The following is a 24938-nucleotide window of genomic DNA, read 5'->3' as shown; positions in this document are numbered from 1 at the left end:
CAAAGAGCTGGGCAGGGTAAGAGCTTAGATTCGTAGTAGTCCCGGCCGGTGGCAGAAGGTCCCTGTAGCCTGCATAGAAGGTGGCAGTGGCTGGAGCTGGTTGCTTTTCCCTGCGGAAGTGGTGAGCGTTCAGGGCTTTGCTGGGTCTCTGGAAAGTTTTGGGGAGGACAAACCCCTAGGATCCTCCTCTCCCATCTCCCCCTGTGGCTGCCACTGCTGTGTGAGGACGGGGTAGGGCAGGGAGGGTTTCCACGTGGCAGTGTGAGGGATGCATCCTATTGTGAGGACGGGGGAAGCAACAGCCCTCTGTGCCCCCTCGCTACACCGTGTCCACATCTTGCTTGCATCGCTCTCTGCCTTTCTCCTTCTCTCAGGCTGCCGGGAGCATGGGTTCGGGTAAGTCCACTGGGACAAAATAAAGACACTGTACTTTCTCCATCGCTCCCACCCCTAATTGCCAACCTGAACCTTAGATTCTTTCTGGAACTGGACTTTTATGTTTTGTAGAGATTTGGAAATGTCCGGAGTAGTTTATTTCCCTTTCGGTGTTTGATCTGGCAATAGAATTAGAAACTCCTACTGCTGTGAGAACAGCCTCTCGCGCTGGAGCCAGGAAGCATCAAGGAACAAATAGGTATTTCAGGAGAGAATGTGCCTGATCTGCTGAGTTTCCTTAAGAAAGTTTGAGACTCAAAAGTATTGGATTTGGATAAGTACCTGAACTCTTGAATAGTTTTTTTTTTTTTTAAATTAAGCCCTTTTTGCAGAGAGACTCACATGCAATAATAACCTTCTTAGACTGGCCTCTGAATATACTATTAATTGTGACCTTCTCTTTGGGATGACCTCTTTCTTTTTATTCCCTTTTGTGGCATTTAAACAAAGGGAAATAGTCCCTGATGTGACATGAAGTCCAGCCTGGGAAGCTGCTTGAAGTTTTTGTAGAGGATGTGAAAACCCCTTTTGTATGAGACAAAAGAACCTCTTTTCTGATGGTTAGAGGAAGGTTCCCCCTATGAACTTAGTTCTCCCCTTGCCCTGATTATGGAACAAATTACTTGTCCAAAGAGCATTTATGGATTCTATAAAAGTTTGACCCGTGAGAGTTCTGCTTTGCGCTTACCTTTTCAGAGGGTCCTTCTCCTGTTCTCCCCTCTGGGGGATTGGGGGACATGGAACTGCTCTGAATGCCGTGGTAAACTACATTGCTGACATTGTTACCTAAACTAAATAGATCCTTAAAAATATATTTAAGTCCCAGAGCTGTTTTGGAATGGATTCTACAATCTTATATTAGAATCCAGCATAGATTTCTCCTGAGTTTGAATAGCTCTGACTCTGATTACAGTATTTCAATCCCCATTCTAAAATTACTTTGAAGATGGTCTATGCCATGGTGATATGAACTAGTGTTTTGCAGTACTGTTGTCATTTCCTGGAATGAAACATGTAAACATAATTTTTCTCACTGCAGAAGTTCCTCTCATACCACCAGAAAACTTTAGTTCCTGTATGATACAGATACATTTTGTAATGTCTGTGACCAGCTGTGCTGCTTACAAGCAGGAAGTATGGCCAAATCTTTCCTTCTGGTTTCTACATGTACGAAAACAAACGAGGTGTAACCAAACTGTGTGCATTAGATAAAGTTATAACCTTCTGTTTTTGATGGCAATAATAAATTGTGAGCAAAATGCTGGTAAAACCCTCTTCTCAACAAAACTACAAAATTGTGTTACGTATAATTCTGTGTGCTTTTAATTGTGTAATGGTAGCCTGCCCCTATTGAACAACCCCATACAATTAGCCCTGCCTGCCATACTTGGTATGGGGTGTGGGGTTTAATTAGTAGAACCATCTGGGTATTGAAGAAGTGATTGAGAGCATCAGGAAGCTATCAAAGACAGAGAATAGATGCTCAGGGACAGAGACTGCTGGGAGTGAATAAGTTGTAGCAGGGAACCCTGATTAAGGGAAGGCCTGGGAGATCCCCAGTGGAGGGGTGTGGCAGAACCAGGGAAGGCTTTGTTTGGTATAGAGTATCAGGGGGTAGCTGTGTTAGTCTGTATCCACAAAAACAACAAGGAGTCAAATAAATCTTAGACTTTTAGGTGCCACTGGTCCTTGTTGTTTTTGTTTGGTAGTTTGATTTGAGGGCAGCTGAGACAGTGCACTTGCATAGCCACCTCTGACCATGAGGGGGCACTTGGGAGGCAGCTGCCTGTTCGCATGTGGCAAACACAAACTGTTTTTGTTGTCATTGAAAAAGAAAACGGAAGATTCATGGAAACATTTTGATTGGTCTGAAGTCTTGTTAAATCTTGTTTTTGACAACCTAATTTTTTGGACCAAATTTAATAGTTTCCTTTTAACTAAACTTTTCCCTTTGCATTTTAGGCTGTCTTGAAAATCTCACCCTAAATATCTCTAGCACCTGACGTGCGGCCTATGTCTGGATAGGGCCTTGTGTGAAATGGCTCGTAATAAGACATGCGGGGGGGGGGGGGGAATGTATTAATGTTTAATTGCAGTTCTTGGCTCACTGCAGGCATGAGGCATGTACCTGAGGCATGGACCAGTAGAAAAACAATTCGTGTCATATCATGTTATCTTGTGGTAACAAATGTAGGGCCTCAAATTTTTCATACATGTACTTGCAGTCTCCACATTAGTTTGCAATTAGCTTACCGTAGGCATTACTTAGGGATAGATATAATATAACAAAATGTGTTCCAGTCACGTATGGTCCCAGAGCGATGCCTGGGGAGTGTACCTTACGGCTGGTCTACATAGGAAAATTTACCGGCAGAACTATGCCGGTATAATTGTACTGCTACAGTTATTACCCATATAATTCCCTGAAATACGTATGCACACAGGAAATTATATGGGTATAACTGTAGTACTATAATTTATACCAAAATAGGTTTGCCAGTAAATTTCCCTATGTAGACAAGTCCTTAGAAATCTAAAAAGAAATTCCCCTTTTCCCCTGGCCCCAAAATACATGTCACCATGTAAGGGGGCAAACAGGCTTTAGAGCAAATCCAGCCCTGATGTAAGCACATGCAACTCCCATTGAGCCAGTAAGAGCTATGCTTGCAAATTGCAGGGCTTTTGGTTCCATGTCTTTGTGGGTGTGAGGAAGAGGAGGAGTCCAGAGGACTCTATTTCTAAAGACCCACCCCACTCTCCATCATGTCTAATTTTGTTTGCTCTCTGAATACAGGTTCCATTGGGCCCATTAGTGCAACTTGTGAATCAGCCATGGGAATTGCTATCCTGGAATTCATGAGGATCAGTACATGTTAATGTTGAACTCTGTCTTATGCTAGTGCTGGGCTGACCCCGAGATAGGATCTTTCCCAAAGTACATAGCCCAGACTGGCTGAAACGGTAGTCTAAGCATATACCAGGTTCCTGGAGGAAGTGTGGAATGACCATTCTGACAAGACCTAAAGATCATAGTCTTTGGAAGAAAGAAAGTTCAGAGGTCCTATGCAACCCTGTGTAATTGCTGATGTGTACCTATCTTTTTTCCTGGCCAATCCAAACTGGAAAGAGGTTAGGTATTGAATCTCTCTCCTCTTTTGCCTATTCCTTCCCTGAATGTTCCAAGTCTAAAAAGCTTCTTTTGTTTCTGAAACTTGTCTATTTTTAATAGTATTTGGGACTGGGGAAGGAATGATTTGTGTTATTAAAACTAGTTGGTATCCTTTCCTTTCCAAAGATCACACTGAATTGTAGTTGCTGACTTTCTGAAGCTCAGTGCATAATTGGTGTTTCCTTGTCATATGCATAGTTTAATTTCCAGAAAGACAAACTCTCTAGAAAAGGACGTTGAGAATATTTCAAGTTTCATGCCTACATCACATCCTCTTTACAGTGTCCACTCTGAATCCTGTACCACTGGGTTTGTTCCACATGTGAAAGCTTTCCTGTGCATCTGAGGTATTTTATACAGCCCACAGTCTTTCATAGAATTTAATATATGAGATCTGTTGTTACATGCCAAGCTCTGCAAGTGGAATCAGATTTCATATTTACCAAACCCAACCGAGGCCTTCTCTAGACTAGCATGTAAAGATGTGATGTCAGCTTGTGTTAGCTGATATGTGCTAACTAATGTGTTTGTAATCTAATCTAGACAAGGCATGTCCTCTTTAACACATGCTAAACTGGTCAAGCTAGGCTGAGTTTAGCAGTACCCTAAGGTATACCATTCCTTTGTCTTGACTAGAATTTTAAGAGGGTATTAATTATATCAAGCTAGGTGACTGGATATCACACTTCTAAGCCTTAGGCTAGACAAGGCCTGTAAGTGAGCCCAAAGAGAACGTTGCAATTGTATTAAAATGAAACATTTTCAAAACACACCCTTTTTGCAATCAAGACTGGGTCTTGGTGGTGGAGGATTCAACCCTTTTGTTTTTCAAACACCAAACTTTTGGAAGTTTTATCTGTAATCTGTTAGGAAAGTGCACACACTACGCTGTAAATCTGAAGGCGCTCTGCCAGATCATTTTCACATTAGCCAAATTTTTTAATGGGGAAAAAAAACTGACCAACAGGAGAGAAGTCTCTACTGAAATATTTTTAAACCTCCGTTTTCCAGTTGGCATAGAGTTTACTCTAAAATTGCAGCAGAGGCTGGGGCCAGAATTAGGGAGGTGTGAAGGTGCCTTTATCTGTCCAGCTACTTCCTATGCCTCATTGCTGTAGTAGTTGATCATCACACAAATGTTAATGGGTTTATCCTTTCAATACCGTGTGAGGTAGGCATGTATTATTCCTGATGGCCATGGAGACACTGAGGGATTAACTGATTTGCCCAAGGTCACACAAGAAAACTGTGGCAGAACTGGGAATAATAGTGATAATAAAACAACCGATTTCCTGAGTCCTGGTCAGGTGCACTTACTGCAAGACCATCCTTCCTTCCCATAAAACCACCTTTGCTTTTCCCACATCTCTTTACACCTTGGGAACCTGACCCAGACCACTCTGCGGATGGCTCCAGCACGTCGCCAAGATATGTAGTTTCTGTGTGCCAAACCCTGTCACTTCCCTGAGAGGTGGGAGATGGACAAGGGTACAACCTTTGCCCCAGCTGTCAATGGAATTTGGAAAGTTCCTGTTCTGAGTGTGTGGAAAACTCCCACCGAAGGGATGATGTGGTCTGTTGTCTTTTCTGGTGGGTTGAGCACAGTACTGGGGGTTGGCCACTCCTGATTTCTAATCTGAGTGACACATCTGGCTTGTGGCCTAAGTGGCTTTCCTTCTCCCTTTCTGTTTCCCCATCTGTAAAATGGGGTAATATTTATCCACCTCCCAAGTGTGGTGTGAGGATTAATTAATGTTCGTGCAGAGCACTGAGCATGTGAAATGCTTATTTAAAATCAAAGGCACTTTCAACTTGTTAAAAATAAAGCGAGAATCTTAATTGTGCATGGTCTAGCTTCACATTACTAGACATGAATATAATTTGGAGCGAGTCAGTACTTCCCACCCATCCCATTCTTAGCTTTTTCCATACATTTCCATAAATATATCCACAATTGGAAGTCCTGAGACTTCTTCAGGAAATGTCACTAGGTCAAGTGTGGTGGTCTTGTTTGTTTGCAGAAGGGTGTAAACCTCTTGTTTTTATTAGCATTTTGTTTTTTTTCACTGGTCCCTTTAAACAAACCAAACTCCTATGAGTTTAAACACTTTCAGGTTTTCCCCACTTCCCCCAGCCGCCGCCACCCCTCCCTCACCCCGGGTATTTAAAGGAAAGGTTTTCAGAAGTGTCTAATTCCCTTTGAGTGTCAAGTGGGGACTTAGACCATGAATTTTAAAGGTACTCATGTGGTGGTCCACTCAACGTTATAAGGCCTAAGTGATTTAGGCAACCAAGTCCCATTTTCAAAAGTGACCTGGGCACGTAGGGTCCTAAGTCCCATTGATTTTCAGTGAGTCTCAGGCTTCTACTTGTCCAAGTCACTTTTGAAAATGGGACTTAGGCCTGGCAATGGCAAACAAAGCAATGCCTAAAATACCTTTACAAATTTGAGGCTTAGATGCTTTTGAAACTGTTTAATCATATAATCCTGTTTTCAAGCATTTCTTGCTCACCAAAAACTCCAGTTGAAATTGAAAGGTTAGGGTGCATGTGAAATGCAGGATCAGGCTCTACGTGTGTGACTGGAAAAATCTTCAAATGGTCATTGATGGCTTTGAATGTGTTTGCTCTTTCTCTTTTTAAGCTTGCCATCTGGAGACTTACTGGCTTATTAATAAACAGATCTAAAGCTGAGACTAAAATTTGGAGTTGGCTTGCTGACTCTGCGTCTCCCATTCACAGTTTAGGGTTCCAGTATTTCTGCTGCCTGCCTTTGTAAATGAAGAGCCAGATTCCACCTTTATTTATAGTTTTCAATCTCTGGAGGATGCTGTTAGGTTTATAATGTCAGCCTCTGTGTAATCCTTGCCTTGCCCAGCACTGCACAGAGCAGACTGTCTAGAGGCCTTAATTGTGACCTTTCTCCACTCTGAGGCTTGGTCTACGCTGCCAATTTATGTCCGTATAACTACATCACTCAGGGGTGTGTGGAAAATCCAACCTAATTTCCGGAGTAGAAGGGCTATATCAACTGGAGGTCTTCTCCCGTTGACATAGCTACTGCTTCCCGGGGAGGTGGAGTACCTACGCAGATGGGAGAAGCTTTCCTGTCTGCATAGGTAGCGTCTTCAGCTGCGCCTCTCTAGTGTTTAGTGCTCCGTAAGTGTAGACAAGCCCTGTGACTAACACACACAAAACCATTTCTACTTTAATGCATTTATTATAGTGCATCACAGGCTTCAGGGTGATAGCTGTTCTATTGCATTCTATTTCTATTTTGTACTTTATAGAGTCTTAGAGTTTAGATACTTTCTAAATTTTACCTTTGAAATGACTTAGATCTGTATGCTCCTAAATCACATAGGCACTTTTGAAACCTTTACCAAAGGAAATCATTATCCCCAGATCCTTTATATGTTTCAGTAAAATTCCTGCGTATTTTCAGGGGGTAACTGCCATGTCTCTGGAGTTGCTAAAGTCAAACTTAGTTGTATTTTCTTTTAGATCAGAGCATTTGATTTCTTGCTCACATGGCCTTTCTGCATTTCTCAGGGATTCCCTCATTCTCTCATTGGGCAGCGTGTGTTTTGGGTGTCTCCCTCCTCAGCTGCTTTCTGTACCTACTGCTTATGCTGGGAATGTCTATTAATGTTCTGTTGAACAGTAAGTACCATATAGTCAGGTAGGGAGTGGAAGACACTGGGTAATCTGGTGGGGGTACCAACCTTCAATAGATTCAGAGAAACTGGAGAGAGAAAATCCCTATTAAGTGATCTAGGCCTCCCTCTCACATGATGCGTATTTGGCAGTGCTTTGTCCAATCTGGTTTTAAATGTCATAGAATCATAGACTTTAAGGTCAGAAGGGACCATTGTGATCGTCTAGTCTGCCCTCCTGCACAACGCAGGCCACAGAATCTCACCCACCCACTCCTGTAACAAACCTCTAACCTACGTCTGAGCTACTGAATTCCTCAAATCGTGGTTTAAAGACTTCGAGGTGCAGAGAATCCTCCAGCAAGTGACCCATGCCCCATGCTGCAGAGGAAGGCGAAAATGCCCCCAGGGCCTCTGCCAATCTGCCCTGGAGGAAAATTCCTTCCTGATCCCAAATATGGCGATCAACTAAACCCTGTGCATGTCTCCAAAAATGAGGCTGCTTCTACTATGCCTGAGGGATAATGCCACTGGAAGAAGCAATGGGATAATGCAGTAACAGGAAGATGCTAACTCCTAAATTTGCAACTTCTTAATTTTCAGGAAAACATGAAACAAGAATTCTAGACTTCTAGGGATTTCATCATGGAAGACTTGGAAGGAAATCACTTCAATTCAGTGGAAGAAGAAACCAGCTACTGGAAAGAATTGGCTATGAAATATAAACAATGGTAAAGGCAATGAATTTATGTCCATAATTTGTCTTCCTAGTAGGCTGTAGCTCCTGTAATTCATTGTAGGAACTTCTAGTGAGATGATGAAATCTGTGTAGAAGAGCCTGAGGCTACAGTCCTCCAGGAAAATTAATAGATTCTAGGGCTGTCAAGCGATTTTAAAAAAAATTAATTGCACCATTAATCTCACTGTTAATAATAGAATACCATTTATTTAAGTATTTCTGGATGTTTTCTACATTTTCAAATAGATTGATTTCAATTACAACACAGACTACAAAGTGTACAGTGCTCACTTTATATTTTGATTACAAGGATTTGCGCTGTAAAAAACAACAAAGTATTTTCCAATTCACCTCATACAAGTACTACAGTGCAATCTCTTTATCATGAAAGTTGAAATTACAAATGTAGAATTATGTGCACAAAATCCGGCATTCAAAAATAAAACAATGTAAAATTTTAGAGCCTGCAAGTCCACTCAGTCCTACTTCTTGTTCAGCCAGTTGCTCAGACAAACAAGTTTGTTTCCATTTGCAGGAGATAATGCTGCCCTCTTCTTGTTTACAATGTCACCTGAAAGTGAGAACAGTTGTTCTCATGACACTGTTGTAGCCGGTGTTGCAAGATATTTACGTGCCAGATGCACTAAATATTCATATATCCCTTCATGCTTCAACCACCATTCCAGACGACATGCATCCATGCTGATGACGGGTTCCGTTCAATAACAATCCAAAGCAGAGCGGACCGACACATGTTCATTTTCATCATCTGAGTCAGATGCCACCAGCAGAAGGTTGATTTTCTTTTTTGGTGGTTCAGGTTCTGTAGTTTCCACATTGGAGTGTTGCTCTTTTAAGACTTCTGAAATCATGCTCCACACCTCATCCCTCTCAGATTTTTGAAGGCATTTCAGATTCTGAAACCTTGGGTTGAGTGCTGTAGCTATCTTTAGAAATGTCACATTGGTACCTTCTTTGCATTTTGTCAAATCTGCAGTGAAAGTGTTCTTAAAATGAACAACATGTGCTGGGTCATCATACAAGACTTCTAGAACATGAAATATATGGCAGAATGCAAGTAAACCAGAGCAGGGGACATACAATTCTCCCCCAAGGAGTTCAGTCACAAATTTAATTAACGCTTTTTTTTTTTTTTTTTTTAACAAATGTCATCAGCATGGAAGCATGTCCTCTGGAATAGTGGCTGAAGCATGAAGGGACATACGAATGTTTAGCATATCTGGCACGTAAATACCTTGCAATTCCGGCTACAAAAGTGCCATGCAAATGTTCTCATTTTCTGGTGATATTGTAAATAAGAAGAAGGCAGCATTATCTCCTGTAAAGGTAAACAACTTGTTTGTCTTTGCGATTGGCTGAACAAGAAGTAGGACTGAGTGGACTTGTAGGCTCTGAAGTTTTACATTGTTTTGTTTTTTAGTGCAGTTATGTAACAAAAAAAAATCTACATTTGTAAGTTGTACTTTCACAACAAAGAGATTGCGCTACAGTACTTGTATGAGGTGAATTGAAAAATGCTATTTCTTATTCTTACAGTGCAAATATTTGTAATAAAAAAATATACACTGTGGTTTCAATTACAACACAGAATACAATATATATGAAAATGTAGAAAAACTACCAATTGAAATTTATTAAATATTTTGGATTTCTATTGTTTAACAGTGCGATTAAAACTGTGATTTAATCATGATTAATTTTTTAGAGTTAATCACATGAGTTAACTGCGATTAATTGACAGCCCTAATAGATTCTAAGGCTGGAAGGGACGACTGTGGCTATGTAATCTGACTTTGTGTAGAGGAAGCCTGCTGGGGCAATATACCTAGATGCCTGCCACATGCAGCATTCCAAAAGTGAGATTAAAATAATCTTTCAGAAATGTGTTTCAGTCAGGAATATGTTGGCTAAGTAGGGATGGTTTAGCACCATCCATAGAGGGAGTGAACTCCCAGCAGAGGTAGAGAGTCTTTTTTGCATCTCTTTCCAGTTCAAACTGTGTCAGAGTAAATGGAATTTTTCATGACTCAGTATGTCATTGCTAATTTTTAAGATTTGCAAATCAGATGGCTCGATCCTGCTGTCAGAGGATCCCTCCTGGGATCAGGCTTTGAGATGACATGTTGATACTTAATATTCATATCTATTCTTAATCATTGTAGCAATATTTGAATGAACTCTTGTTTGCGTTCTATCTCTTATATCAAACTTCAGCAAATGAGTTTTCACCCAGGTGAATATTTAATATAAATAGCTTAAATTTGCAGGTAAGTGAGCATGACTGAGGATATGGTGCATAAAGGTAGGTGGATCCTATTGTTGTCTTGGACTCTGTTAACGTAAAGACGGACTGTGTTGTTTGTAATCCTCTGTTCCAGGACAAATTGCTGCGAGAGTGTAGGTGAACAAATATGATTTAACTATTGAAAGGCATTTTCATCCAATCATTTATTGTCCTTTCTGAACACGCATAGGTGACAGGTGGGCATAGATCCTTCAGTTGTATTAGAGGAGCATTTTATTTTGTCATACGTTTATACTAAGGTGAGCGGAATTTCCTTGTTTTATTAAAATGAACCCAACTAATTCTCTGGCTGGAATTGTGCTTCCAGTGCAGAAAATACACAGGAGGAACTGCGTGAGTTCCAAGAAGGGAGCCGAGAATATGAAGCAGAATTGGAGACCCAGCTGCAACAAACGGAATTCAGAAATCGAGACCTTCTGTCGGAAAACAATCGCCTTCGAATGGAACTGGAGTCAATTAAGGTAAAGGAGCAACAGAGAAAGGGCAGTGTGTGCAGATGATCAAGGAAGTGTGGAGCTGCAGCATTAGAAATGTGGTGTTCATAAAGATGTTTATCAACAAATTGCAACAATAGTTTGCTTTGATAATAAGAAAATATCAATATATTTCCCCGTTCTTAGGTCTGAATACTGTAGTTAATATTACTAGCCATCTGTTTGCTGAGACACTGGATGTATTTTTGGATGGATTCCAGATGGGAGAACACTTAGATCTGTAGTAAAATTCCTCCTCATTTGTTGCCCTATTTCTCCACCCCCCCCCCCCGCCCTTTCTTTTGTTGTACGATGCAAGTATACAGGCTCATATAATAGACCAAAGCAATAAAAGATATAATTCTCTCTTGCCACAGAGGGCAGGACAAGGGGCAGTGGGTTCGAACTACAGCATAGCAGATTTAGATTAAATCTTGGGAGATACTTCCTAACTGTAAGAACAGTAGGACAATGGAATTGACTGCTGAGGGAGGTGTGGAAGCTCCTTCAGTAGAGGCTTTCAAAAGGAGGCAGGATAGTTATCTGTCTTGGATGGTTTAGACACAACAAATCCTGCATCTTGGCAGGGGGTGAGACTAAATGACCTTTGCGGTCTCTTCTAACCCTATGAGTCTATGATCTTGTCAAGGTCCGAGAGAAGGAAAGTCAGTTGTGCTGAGCTGCTGCACTTGAATGGTGGATTAAGTCTGTTTTAAAAAGTAGTCGTTGTGACTCATGTCTAATGTCTAAATGTCAATTGGTACCTAATGTCTAAATAGGAGGAAGTATGATTCAGTGGGAGTTGGGAGACTTGTTTTCTATTCCTGGCTCTGAAAATGTCTCTAAATTACGTCTCCCAGTGGTGTATAACCTCTCTGCATGTGGTTTCCCCATCTGTGAAGTGGGATAATGAATTTGCATTTTTTCCTTAGAGATCTTAATTTGTAAAGTATTTTATTTAGTAGGGAATATAATTTAAATTTTTTTACAAGAATATTTTGGGAGATAGTAATGATGGGACATAAGATGGTGATGCCATTGGGCTATAATGCTGCAGGATAAAAAGAAGTTAGTCTGGTTCAGTTTCCAAGAAGGACAAGATGCTGAAAATAATCCTTTACAAAAAGAAACAACCCCCAAAAAATACCTCCTCCTCTCCACAATTGAGAGCTTTAACTTCATTAAATTTATTTAAACTTGGCAAAAGTTTGTCACCAAAATTTAACTCCTTTTAAAAAATAATCTTGTTGGCGTTTTGTAGCTAACCTGCAAATCATTTTAAACATCAGCTGTCTAAAAAAAATGAAGTAAAACGCTTAGCATTTTCCAAGGGCCAGTTCAATATTTGTGGAGACAGAGATTAATTTAATTAGATCTACTTTACTCAGCTGGATCCAGTACTGAGCTAACAGGAGTCAAATATAACTATAACTGGGTTTTGCTGTATGTGTTGCTTACACAAATACAGTAACTAGGGTAAGAAACATCAAAAGGGGATACTAAAGAATTCTAGTCCACTTTTAAGATACTGTTTTTCTCAACTTTGTGGGAGTTTTGTTTATTTCAACCCAAAACCAATCCAGACATTGCTGCTATTACAACATGTGGTTTAAAACAAAACAATCCCATGTAAACACCCTTACAATTCTAGTTGTGTAACCTCTTGTATGGAATGTTGGCCTAGTTTGTCACACAAGCCACATAAACCCATTCAAGATGACAGGTTTGGGAAAGAGGAGGAAAAATATCTCTGCAAAAATAAAACTTCCAATCAATTCCCATGAGGGAAGAATAAATTCTCTCTCCGCCATGGGGAGAAGATGAGAAGCAATATTACCAGGGCAGTTTGGGATAGGAATAATAAAAATTGACTCAAAAGTGGAGAATAAACATACTGCATTAGGGGAAACAAAATTATTGTTTTCCACTGCAAAGAACTTATTCTGTGTGACACAAACTCTTTAACAATTGGCTTATTCATGCAGACTGAAAATGACAGTAGCAGCCTGCAAGTGAAGGAACAGTGTCTCCATTGATGAGCAAATCAGCTGACTGTTTATTACAATTAGCTAAAAACAAAGGCCCAAACTTATCCGTTCTGTCTTTTGTTTGAGTCAGTTCAAGAGAGAAGCTTTAAACTCATGAGGCTGTTGAGCAGCATTGTTAACTGGGTTACTTCAAGGACCTGCATCTACATTTAGGTCAAAAATACAAAGTTTGCCAGGCCCATGCGGTTCATGGCTTTGAGCTTCCCAGGCTGCCCTCTGTGCTTCCTCCGCCTCCCTCTGAAATACAGTTCACACTAATTGGAAACAATGCTTCAGAGGGTTTGTTTAGTGAACCTTATGTGACTAGCTATAGGTCTGGTGGGCAGCCTGTGGGCTGTACACTGCTCGTCAGAGTAATCTGCTGGCTGGCTGCGTGCAGCCCGGAGGCAGCAGGTTGCCCACCACTGCTATAGGTAATTGGGCTATGTGTTTGGTGACTTAAGTTAGACTGGTAATTATCCAAGAAATTCAAAATGAGAGGGAGCAAAAGTGTAACACTTTTGATCCTATAATCAATACAGAATTTCTTGAATTCAGAAAATGTATTTCCCCAACTTCATTGTCTCTGTACCACTTAATACACACCTTGAAATAACGCTCTTTAAATACGTGAAAAATAGGCTACAGACCTTGCTTTTTCTCATCTTGTTAATTCCAGTATGTAGATTTGTTTTCAGTGACTTTAGTTTGTTGCGCTTAGCTCCTGCAGTTATAAATGCTTTAGGTATGTTAATAGATGGTAATCTTGGGACCATAGAAAAAGGAATTGGCATGTTAAGGTGATCTGGTACCAAGGTTTTAGTGCGTAAATTATTGCAATACAGGCTAGATTGTGTCTCTGCTCTAAAGGGATACTGACATCCTCTTTAAAAAATGTTCTATTAGTAACATAGGCAGTAATCCCAGATGCATACATCTGGAAGAATTTTAAGACTCTAGATCCCTGCACTGGGATCTACTAATGTAGAACCCTGAGCCTTTGAAGAGTCTTGAAGAAACTGAAAGGACTTTACAGGATATGTGATGATAAGCCCTGATTAGACACTGGGATCTAATAGAATATTTGCCACTTATGCTCCTAATATACTACAGTTGAACCTCAGAGCTACAAAAACCAGAGTTATGAACTGACCAGTCAACCACACACCTCAATCAGGCAGCAGCAGGGACCAAAAAAAAAAAAAAAAAAAAAAAAATCCCAAAGCAAATACAGAACAGTAATGTGTTTAAATGTAAACTTTAAAAAAAAAGTAAAGATTTTATAAGGTAAAGAAACTGTTTCTATGCTTTTTTTTTTTTTTTTTTTCATTTAAATGAAGATGATTAAAAGCAGCATTTTTCTTCTGCATAGTTTCAAAGCTGTATTAAGTTTACAACTGAACATTGACTTTTGAAAGAACAACCATAATGGTTTGTTCAGAGTTATGAACAACCTCTATTCCTGAGGTGTTCGTAAGTCTGAGGTTCTACTGTATTACCCTGTTGCTCCTTTTGGACAGTTTCACTTTTTGTTTATAGTCAGTTTACTAGGTCTTGTGTTGCAAAGGTCCCAGTATATCCTTGGGCACTATAAAAATAATACTCAGCATTTTTACAGCACTTCATGTTCAAAGCGCTCTGTACACATACTAATGCTCCTCACCCCGGGAGGCAGGTCAGTACTTCTGTCTTTTTACAGTATGGGGTGGGTGGGAATGAAGCACATAAATTATGTGATTTGCTCAAGGCCTTGTATAACAGCATCACAGCCAGGGTATTAACTCAGGATTATCTGACCTCCATTCCTGTGCTTAGAGCACCAGAGCATGTACTCACGAAAGATCTAGGTCCGCTGCACAGGTCTGTTGTGGCTGTTGGTCATGAAACAGGTCTTGAAGTTGGTGATGGGGTGGGTCTGCGTTTCACCTGCATGGACTTAAAGCAGAGGGACTAGTATTTTTCCTTCCAGTTGTCTCCAAGGCACTCTTCTTTCCTCCCTCCTGGAGTCTAGGCTCTCTTGTGCTGTGCTGCTGAAGCACACTGATCATGCTCTGTCTGGTCCTGGGTAGAAGCAGGGAGTGCTCTTTGTCTGGTACATACATGTGCCTCAAACAGAGCTGGGAGCTCATCTGTGAGCATATGAGATGGTGTTGTCTTGTGCCTCTCCCACAGAAAGAACCATTGAAAATCCCAACTCGCTACAGAGGATAGAACTGCTTCCTCCCCATGAAGGGCAGGAATGGGGAAGGAGAGAAAGAGAACTAGTGTAAGCACTCATGAGAGTGGGGAGCAGTCTGTAATGGAGGTGAGTGAGGCTAGATCTCCTAGCTCCATCAACCTGTAGGGAGCGAGGAAGAGATCCTGCCCTCCCACCCAGCAGCCAAGAAGATAGCTCCTGGGATCAGTTTGCGGAGGTCTGGCTTGATGGAAAGAGGCTAGTATCTGTCCTTATTGGTTTTAACCCATGTGAAAGATGGTAGTTCTAAGATTGCTTACCAGGACCTCCTCCTTTCTGACTGGGAAAGGCTGAGTAAGCACAGCGGAGCAGAAAGGAAGGGGCTGTGCGGTGCTACATCCCTGATGTGGTGTTTGGTCTATCTTTGCTTAGGAAAAAATTGAAATGCAACATTCAGAAGGCTACCAGCAGATCTCTGCACTAGAAGATGACCTGGCACAGACGACAGCTATTAAAGATCAACTACAGAAGTACATTCGAGAACTCGAGCAAGCAAATGATGACTTGGAAAGAGCAAAAAGGTAATGCAGATGCTCTTAACCCTTTCCTACCCAGCTCTTTCTCTCTCTTTTGTGAAGCTAGCAGAACTGAGCATGTCCACTGTGGTACTTGTCTGCTCTTGCTACAGGTGTTGAGCTACTGCCTTCCTATAAGTGGGTGAGTGGAATGTGAGGCTAGTCTGTTTCTTGCAAACTTAAAATTAAAACATTGGAGCTTCTCACACCAGAAATACAGCAGTTTCTTTGCATCTGAGTTGGCGCTTTAGATGCGCTAGGAACCTAATGACTTCTTTGACATCCTTTTTCTACACACAGAGCCACTATAATGTCTCTGGAGGACTTCGAACAGCGTTTGAACCAGGCCATTGAAAGAAATGCCTTTCTGGAGAGTGAGCTAGATGAGAAAGAAAACCTCCTGGAATCAGTGCAGCGATTGAAAGATGAAGCCAGAGGTCAACTAACTGATTTATATACACCCCTGTCCTCCCGCCTTCCAAAGTTTTCATTAAATCTGCCCCTCGAATATGGTGTTGAGATAGTAAGAGAGAGACCTTAGAAATACTGTCGATGGAAGCTTCACTCTCCTTGATGGTGTGGAATAGAGATCCTGTCTTGGCACTTATCTTGGATAGTAGTCACATGCCGCCCTCCTCCCCGCCTAGGGAGAGCGGGATGGGTGGTACTGTAGCTTCTGGCATGTTTCTGCAAATCGGAGGCATACTTTGAAAACATTGTAGAATTCAGTGTTTTGTCAGTTGGGCTTTTAACTATGTTGGGTGCATTTTCTAAGTATTCTTTTGACTTATAGAAACCCAAGGAAATTGTAGCCTTGTCCACCCGGCTCCTCTAAGTACTGCTGTCATTCTAGAGCAGACCATGCAGGCAGAGACGTATCCCAGAATGCTCTCTTCTCTGTTGTTGCCTCTGTACTTTAAAAGAATAAGAAAAGCTGACCGACTTGGAGGGATGTGTTCTGTGGTCTGACTGTCTGCTTCATTGTGAGCTGACAGGACATGAATTTTAACAAATGCAACAGAGATATTGTCCACTTCTGTCATGAGAGCGGAGCCAGTAAGGAGAATAAAGGGACTGCGGAGTATGGAGGGACAGTGTGTAACACAGACGCCATGAGTGAGTGCTGATTCCCCTCCACAGCTGCAGTAGTTAGTTTCCTGATTGCTTCCTCTGGCAGTAGGACCAGAAGAGAGGAAGGATGGCTTTGTAGATAAAGAACTGGGCAAGGAATTGGAAATAGAACCCAGTTCTCCCAGCTCTGTCACAGACCTCACATGGCCTTGGGCATGTCACTTCACCTCTCTGTGCCTCAGTAACCAATCTGTAAAACAGGGGTACTAAACTCCACATTTTACGTGGATGTAGGGAGAATAAGTTCATTCACATTTGTGTAGTGCTCTGTTAGGAAAATGAGCACCACAGAAGAACCTACAACTAGATAACAATAATGGGAGGGAGGGCCCTGTGCTTGTTTTGGGGAGGAGGTGATGTGGAGGGGAGGGACCACAAGCTCGAGGGTGTTTTGAGTTACACTGTCCCAACAAAGCTTAGTTTGCTGATCTCACATTCTGGAACTTGGGATTTTGAACCAGTTATAAGTGGCTAGTGCCAAGATTCGTGGGGTGTACATGTTCTTTGGAAGCTGAATAATTTCGTTTTTTTCAGCTGTGGCTGGTGAAACACTCTGGGGTTATCAGTGTTAACAGCGTACTTTGACAAAGCAAAAACACTTCTTGCGCCTTGTAGCTTCAGATTGGGACATGTATCCAAATGCTTTGTACCTTTTCCTTCTCCATTAGACTTAAGGCAAGAACTTGCAGTGCAGCAGAAACAGGAGAAACCCAAAACACCGATACAAAGTACGCGGGAGGCAGAAAGAACGGACACAGCCGTGCAAGCGACCTTATCTGTGCCTTCAACTCCTGCAGTTCACAGGGGACCCAATGTCAGTATAAGCACCCCAGGAACGTTTAGAAGAGGTAAGTGACTAGCATTTGCTAACGTAAGGCTAATGCACAATACCAATGTGCATTGAGTAATTTTTCAGTCTACAGTCACTGTTCCTGGTACATGTTGAATTTCTGTCAAACTACTGACTACAGAAGAAGCTGGGAAAAGTGGAACTGAACATGACAGGTAGTGAAGTATTTAACACAGCGAAGTACAGTAATCTATTTTGAATACCTGTCATGGGTTCAGTATGAATGTCTGAGTAGATTTATAGCCAGTGCATTATAAATGTAGTGCATTTATAGCCAGTTGTATTAAAACATGAGCTTTAAAAAAACCACCTTCCGGGGCAAGGTAGTTCACTAGGTTATAATTTGCAGTCATTAACCATCCCTGAATCTGGATGAGTTTGGTAGAAAGGAGATTGGAGGTCTCAACATAATCTTTCACGCCAGACACACTCATCTGAATTAGCCAGTTAGAGATGGAGGTTGCTACTTTAGAGATACTTCATTCTGGAACAACGGGAGACTTGTCTGTTCCAAATTACAAAATATGGGCTCTCTCCAGTGGTACTAGTCTCTCATTTTTATGAGCACTAAAAATTTAAATAACTCCCAATTCCACCTGCCCAGACTCTTTAAATTGAGTAAAAAGGAATAGAAATTCGGTTTAGGGAACTTCACTGTATTTTGTGCGTGTGTGCGCATACACCGTGAGTGGTTTTTTTTGTGATAGTTTCTGACCTTAATAATTCAGTGTTACAGTTCTAGTAAGTGGCTAATAAAATTTGTGTATATCCTGACTGTGGTACTCTTAGCCTAAAATCCTGTGTTCCAGCTGGAAGCACTTGACACGCTATAGTATGTTCACATAAAAGAGAGAGGATCCAGGAATTCTTGCAACACAGGCCATAAAGCCTTGGGTCATGTGAACTTTTCTGGATGGCCTACCTTTCTTTCTTTCTCTCTTTGCTTCCATTGCAAGTTATAGAGACAGACTAGAACACTTCTCATGAAATCTAAAGGCTTAAACGCTGCTTTCAAAACCAGTGCAAATTAAAGTCCAGCATCTTTTCAGTGCAACTTGTCGTGTCAGAAAGATACAGTGATTTATATTTCTAATGGGAAAGAAGAAAATTTGCAGTTCAGCTAAAAAGAGAGGAGAGAAGATTGGGTATTCACCATTTACTATCTCTCTCTTTAGTGCTGGTGGGGAGACTTAAGGTTTTGCTACGTTTTCTCATATATAATGCGTAAAGTATATCCCTTTTATTTACCCTTCCTCTCTCTCAAAGGTTTTGAGGATAGTTACAGCAGGACTCCTCTCACACCAGCTGCTAGGATATCGGCGCTAAACATTGTGGGAGACTTACTACGGAAAGTAGGGGTAAGAAGGATTTAGTCATTAGCTAAAGCTATGCAGAAAGGGGATGGGTGGCTATGTTTGTACTATGAGAATGAAAACCAGCGTTAACCCTTTGTACCACTGAATGAGTTAAACTGTAGAGATGAACTCAGACCAAAACTTGGATCCAAACAGACTCTAATTCTGCATGAAAGAGATTTGAAAATTGTGAACTTTATTTTGTAGCTCAGGCCTCTGTGTAGCTAGAATGTATCTCAACAAGGGCCAATCGTTGTCTCTCCTGTGGCTTTTGCTCCACTCAGTGTGCCAGCCAGTGTAGACTTTTCTCCCATCTGAAAGAGCATCGAGAGGGGGAGGGAAAAGTGGAGCAGGGCAGTGTGAATGAGTGCGATGCTAGGGGAATATACTGCACTCGCTTCAAGTGCACCAGAAGTGCTGCCCAGGAAGAATTCCGGCCAAGTCCTCCTCCGAGGTGTCTGAGGCAGAATCTAGCTTGTTGGTGGTGACTGCTCTAGTAATGTGTTCAGGAGACCCCAGGCATACCACACGGTGGGTGGGTGTGTATTGGCTTTGGGGAAAAGGTTTGAAAGAACATTTAGCTTCATAAAGAAGTGATGCTTCTAAAAGCAGCCTAGTTATAAAAGGTGTGTTAACCTCTGGGGAAGTCGAGGCTCTTGTTTAACTAACAGAATTCTCAGTTGCTTCTCCCTCCATAACATAAGCGCTAACTCCTACCTCTCTCCTCCCCTCCCATCCCCCCCAAATACAAAATAATGTTGCCATTTAATGAGACACTTAAAGGCCTGATCCTGAAGCCAGAGGGACTTGTGTATCAGCAGTACCTCTTCCTTCAAATTCAGAGCTCATGTATGGATTTGGGACTAGTAGCTAAAAACTTCTTCTGTCAGAGTCCTTGTAAATTATTAGAAAATTCTTCCATGGGCCCTGTGCTGAGGGAGAGAATGTTGTTTAACTCCCAGATAAACTGTTTGCTTTAGGCTCTGGAATCCAAACTTGCATCTTGTCGAAACTTTGTGTATGACCAGTCTCCAAGCAGACCCGCCATGTCCTCATCCATGTATCTGAACAAGAGCAGAGATGGCCTTGAAAAACGATTGAGCAGTTCCCACATGCCTTTGAGCGATAACGGGTAAGTGCTGGTCGGCTGCAGTTTGTTAACGCTGATCCTGTGGTTTGGTTATACACCGATCTTGATGCTCTAAAGTGAGTCTGAAGTCTGGGGCTAAAAGCTGGGGGTGGTGGTAAGGTACAGAGTGGCTGGGGATTGGGCTAAGAGGAGTGTACTCTATCAAACGCCTCCTGTTCTCTGTTTCCTATGGGCTATCTTCTGATATTTGCAAACTGCTCCTGTCCAGTCAGATATCAAGCTCCTTGCTGATTGAGCTTCCTATAAATGGTCCATCTTCCTGATATGCCTCACACTTTTTGCTGGCTCCTTTCGTAAAGTAGTGGTCTGATCTGGCAGAAGTAAACTGCTCACATGAGGAGGAGGCAGGGAGCTAGCTGAGACACTGTGTTCTGACCAGTCCTGTCTTGAGTGGCTGGAAAATGCCCTTTCTCTGTTCTTCTGGTAGACCTCCCAGTCCCTTATAAAATTGGGGCCATTACATTACATCTGTAACACTGTCCCTCCATACTTCATTCTCAAAAGGGATGAACTACTTCAGGATCCTTTTTTGCATTGCACTTTAGCATAATGGAAAAGAAGATATTAAACAGGGCATGGACTAGCCAACTACAACAGGCTAATGTATATTTCCTTTAAAAGCACATTGTCCTATATTGTGTATCACGTGATCGCTGACCATTCAAACTAGCTAGCTGAAGGCTTTAAGTGTAATGGAAACAGTTTGAATATAAGGGTAAAAAATTCAGAAATGACTTGGCCATTTAGGCTCCTGGGAGGCTGTCACAATTCTGAAAACTTTACCCCAAGTTTTAAATGTTTAACACTATATGCTGAAATGTGCTATGCCAGAGCTTAGTTTGGGGCTCTGTTTGAAAAACATATATAATTTATAGAGCGTATGTAAAACACTTTCAGCATAAATGTACGATCCAGTGTTTTATTTTGGGCTCTTGGTGAGTGGGATGTTGACAGCCAGGGGGCAGTTAAAGATTTGTATGCACAATATTCTTGTCAAAGGATGGCCCAGGAGCCCAGTGATGGATGGGGAGCCTGCTTCCCTTGTCATTACTTATGCTCTCTTATTATGGAAGAATGGAATAATAAAAGTTCTGCTTTTGCATCACCAAGGCTCTTTCCTGGGGTGCAGCTGTCTAGACCTCTTTTGTGTAATTCAATTACATTCTAAGTCTGGAACCTTGTAAATTTTTGTCTGAACACTTTAATCAGCTTTTTGTAAATAATCAACAAGGGTGTTTCCAGCTGCAGCTCGGTGCCTGTCTAAACACGACCCATGATCTAGTCCACATTCTTTTCTTTGTGAATCAGATGCATGCAGTATCCATTCCAACTTGCACATAAAATGCTCACCCAAAATATAAAAATGCTCCTTCTGGAGAAGGAGTTGGATAACTCCCAATTGAGTGTATTCACTCAGAACCAAGCCCCTAGTGCTGGAATTCTGGTAATTCTCATTGCCCTATTATCAAAAGCAGTAGAACTTAAGGAGAGTTTCTGATGCGGAGACGCTACTGTGAAAGGAAGAGCAGTATCTTCATGAGCCCTTGTAGATTTTTCCTTATTGGGTTTTATAAATCTGTTTGCATATTAGTATGTGTAAACAATATTCCTACTGATGTAATGTTGAAAAGAGTATTTTAGCACCAGCAAGCATAATGCACTTCACACCAGTGGGCAGGAGAGAGGTTTGTTTTAGCCCCATTTTACAGATGGGGAAACTGAAGCACAGAAGTTAAGTGACTTACCAAGTTAGTGTCAGAACTGCCATTTGGATTTGAGACTTACTATTTGTCTGTTAGTTCCTTGTGCTGTTTGACGCTGAGTGATGCATTTTACTACACAGCAGTGACCTAACAGACTGCAAAAACTGAACATGCATGTACAGTGAATGCAATACACTGCATTGCAATCAGGCTGCTGTTTATATTTACAGGTTAGGGAAGCGCTTGGAGTTTGGAACCCGGCCTTCAAATATTCCTGCACCAGTGGCCCCTTCCCCACAGGGTGTCGTCCAGATGTTACTCTGAGAAGATCCTGAGATGACGAGGCCATGATGGTTTAGGGTGTTTTTATTAGTTTTTGTTTTTTAAACCCTTGTCTTTTAAACAAGCAGTCACAGTAGTTAATTTGAATAAGGGTGGATGAGAACTACACCGAGCAATTGGCAACAGTCCCCTGCAGTCTCAGCCTTTTCCACAAGACTGAGTTGTGTGGTGCTGTGACAAAGTAGCACAGCTGGTCAGTCTAATACTGTGAATCACTTTCCTACATCAGCTGCTGTAAATCGCTTCTTGAAAGCTGCTGGTCAAAACTCATGACCTGCTATATAATGTAGAGACCGTATTCCTCCCCATAAATACGGAATTATTTTCTGGAGCACAACTACTGTTTTAGCAAGAGAGTTATGGTGTTATAACTTTCCAGTGCAGTGTGCTGTATGCATCAATGGCTTAAATTAGAGAAATGTTTGTCTCCATCTACATTTTAGTTCCTTGGCAAGATTTTTTTTTTTAACCAAAATCAATGCAACTGCAAGTCTAAAATAAAGCCGTGTGGGGAAATTGATTCGTTGTCAGAATCCCGTTCTATAACAATCTGCCTTACAGGTGGTAAGATGGTATTGGTGAGAGCAACTTGCCATTAAGATTTCCTCATGGTTAAAGAAGGAAAAAAGTGCCTTGATTGCAAATATTGAAGAGACTCTCAAATATGTAGTAATGCAGAAAAGAGGTATTTGCACCGATGTAACAAACCCATGTCTTCTGCAGTCACTACGTGATGGCAGGACATAGCAAGATATACAACACTGATCTATTGATAGGGTTAATCTCAGTTGATGGGTTGGGGCTTTTTGTTTTCTGACCCTACACTTGATGATGTGCCCTGTGTGTTTAATGTGAGCACATACCCCTTCTAGTTGCTAGTGATATTAACTTAGAAATCATGTTGTAACCCCAGAAATTCTTAATGCTGGCCAAGGTTATTAGGATAATGAACTCTTAAGATGGGTTTTTGTCTAACAAAATAATGCTGCGAGTTTAAGTGGAGTAGGTTCACTAACAGTAATTATACCATGTTATAGAAATATGAATTTGCAAAAACTATTTTTGCACAACACATGAATACATGACTTTTTTTCCTTAATATTCAGCTCTGCATATACAGATACTATTGTATAGTAAGCAACCACATCTTAATCTTACTCTTTGTAAATCTAAATTGTCTGGTTTAATCAGTGAACAGAATAAATCTTATTCTGAATATTAGTCTGTGGACAATATTATCTGATCTGTGAATTCATTGTCAGTTGCATTTACAGTTAACCTGCATATATTGGGCTAACCAGTTTCTCAGTTGTGTTCCTGCAAAAGGGAGCTTAAACAAGGCCACAATCAGCAGACCTAGTGGAAAATGATTTGAAAAAATGTTCATGTTCTTTGCCCTAAGTGGGGTTGGTCCTTCCGCCCATACCTCTAGGAGTGGCTGCCGAAGGAGAGATCTGTGTATTGTACTAATATGGCCCCCCCATTATTATAGTAGCTGAGGGACAGATAGAGGAATTTAAAGATGCAGATAAGCACTTTTGAAAACCCCAGTAGGTGCCTATCCACATCTTTAGGAGACTAAATATCTTTAAAAATTTGTCTCTGACGGCCTCTGTCTTTAATGTATTTATCCTCAATGCTCTTATGAGGTCAGGCAGTACTATTATCCCTATTTTACAAATGGGGGACTGAAGCAGAGAGAGGCAAAGGATATTGTTTACACTTGAAAATTTACCAAAATATCTATTTTGGAATAGCTCCCTGTGTGGACACTCTTATTCTGGAATAAGTGTCCCCAGGGGGTCTTATACTGAATACAGTATTCTGGAATAATTACTCTGGTAAATTTCAAAGTGCAGATAAACCGTCTGACCTGCCCAGTATCACACAGGATGTGTAGAACAAGGGCTTGAACCCAGGACTTCCAAATGCTAGGACAGTGCCCTAACTACTGGACCATCATTCATCTCTCAGGCCTTGCTCTGAAGCACATTTTGCATGTTAGTACACTGTCACTCTCTCTCCCCTCCCCCCGCCATGGGCCTGAAGACTTCCTGAAACCTTCAGCATCTACTGTGCTGCTGCCACTCCAGGTCTCTGTGCTTAGGCCCATTCTCAGCTCAGCAGTTTCAAGCCTGACTGCCTCAATCTCCCTTCTTCCTGCATGCTGGGTCACCAGCCATATGAGCTGCAAAGCCAAACTTGGAAGCATGTTTACAGAATTAGGGTTGGACTGTAATAAGTGGCTGAGCAGAGAAATCAGCCAAACACCAATTCAGTGTTAACTCTTTAAAATCTCCCTCTGTTGTAGCATCTCTCAGCCTAATGGCCCCAGCTGGGTTCTCATTTAATCAGTTTGGTCTTTTTATAAACAGAATGTGGCTGTCCTCTGAATTCCTTGGACTCACTGCTGCTGGCTGAAATAGGGCTTGGGTTCACTTTTTTTTTTTTTAAGTTACTGATCTGAATGCATATTCACCGCCTTGAAATCTACACCCAAGTTATTTCCTGGCCTTCAGGGCTTGCTCTTTAAGGATCATCTGTCCTAAAATCTAAAATGTCTAACTGTCTGCTCTCACTTAATTGTGTCACATTAACTTGCCTTGCTGTGTGTGCGCTCCTGCTGGACTGCTAGCACGCTCTCCCAGCTGCTGGAAGTACCAGCGTGTCTGTGGGGCTTCTGTGGTGCCTGGCCAATAGTTCCTGGCACTTCCCTGAATGGGGGGTTGCAGTCCAGCTGGAGCGCTGCAGCCAGTGCTAAACAGCTTCAAGCTAGTGCCTGAATGTGCAGAATTAGCAAGGTATTGATCATTGTATTAAATACCTCTTCT

The 24938-nt window shown here is 41.5% G+C and overlaps 1 protein-coding gene across 1 annotated transcript; it reads left to right on the top strand.

Moving 5' to 3' along the window:
* Nucleotides 1–23307, top strand: NDE1 (nudE neurodevelopment protein 1). The gene is made up of 9 exons (XM_077827925.1): nt 1–121; nt 7864–7991; nt 10633–10786; nt 15434–15582; nt 15877–16013; nt 17376–17555; nt 18824–18915; nt 19893–20044; nt 21996–23307. The coding sequence occupies exons 2-9, from the start codon at nt 7906–7908 to the stop codon at nt 22087–22089; spliced, it is 1044 nt and encodes a 347-aa protein (XP_077684051.1). The 5' UTR covers nt 1–121; nt 7864–7905; the 3' UTR covers nt 22090–23307.
* The last annotated feature ends 1631 nt before the right edge of the window (nt 23308–24938 follow it).

Source organism: Eretmochelys imbricata, chromosome 10, assembly GCF_965152235.1.
Source record: "Eretmochelys imbricata isolate rEreImb1 chromosome 10, rEreImb1.hap1, whole genome shotgun sequence".
Taxonomy (NCBI): domain Eukaryota; kingdom Metazoa; phylum Chordata; order Testudines; family Cheloniidae; genus Eretmochelys; species Eretmochelys imbricata.
Note: the sequence above shows the minus strand (reverse complement) of the source record. Positions and strands in the feature narration are given on the sequence as shown.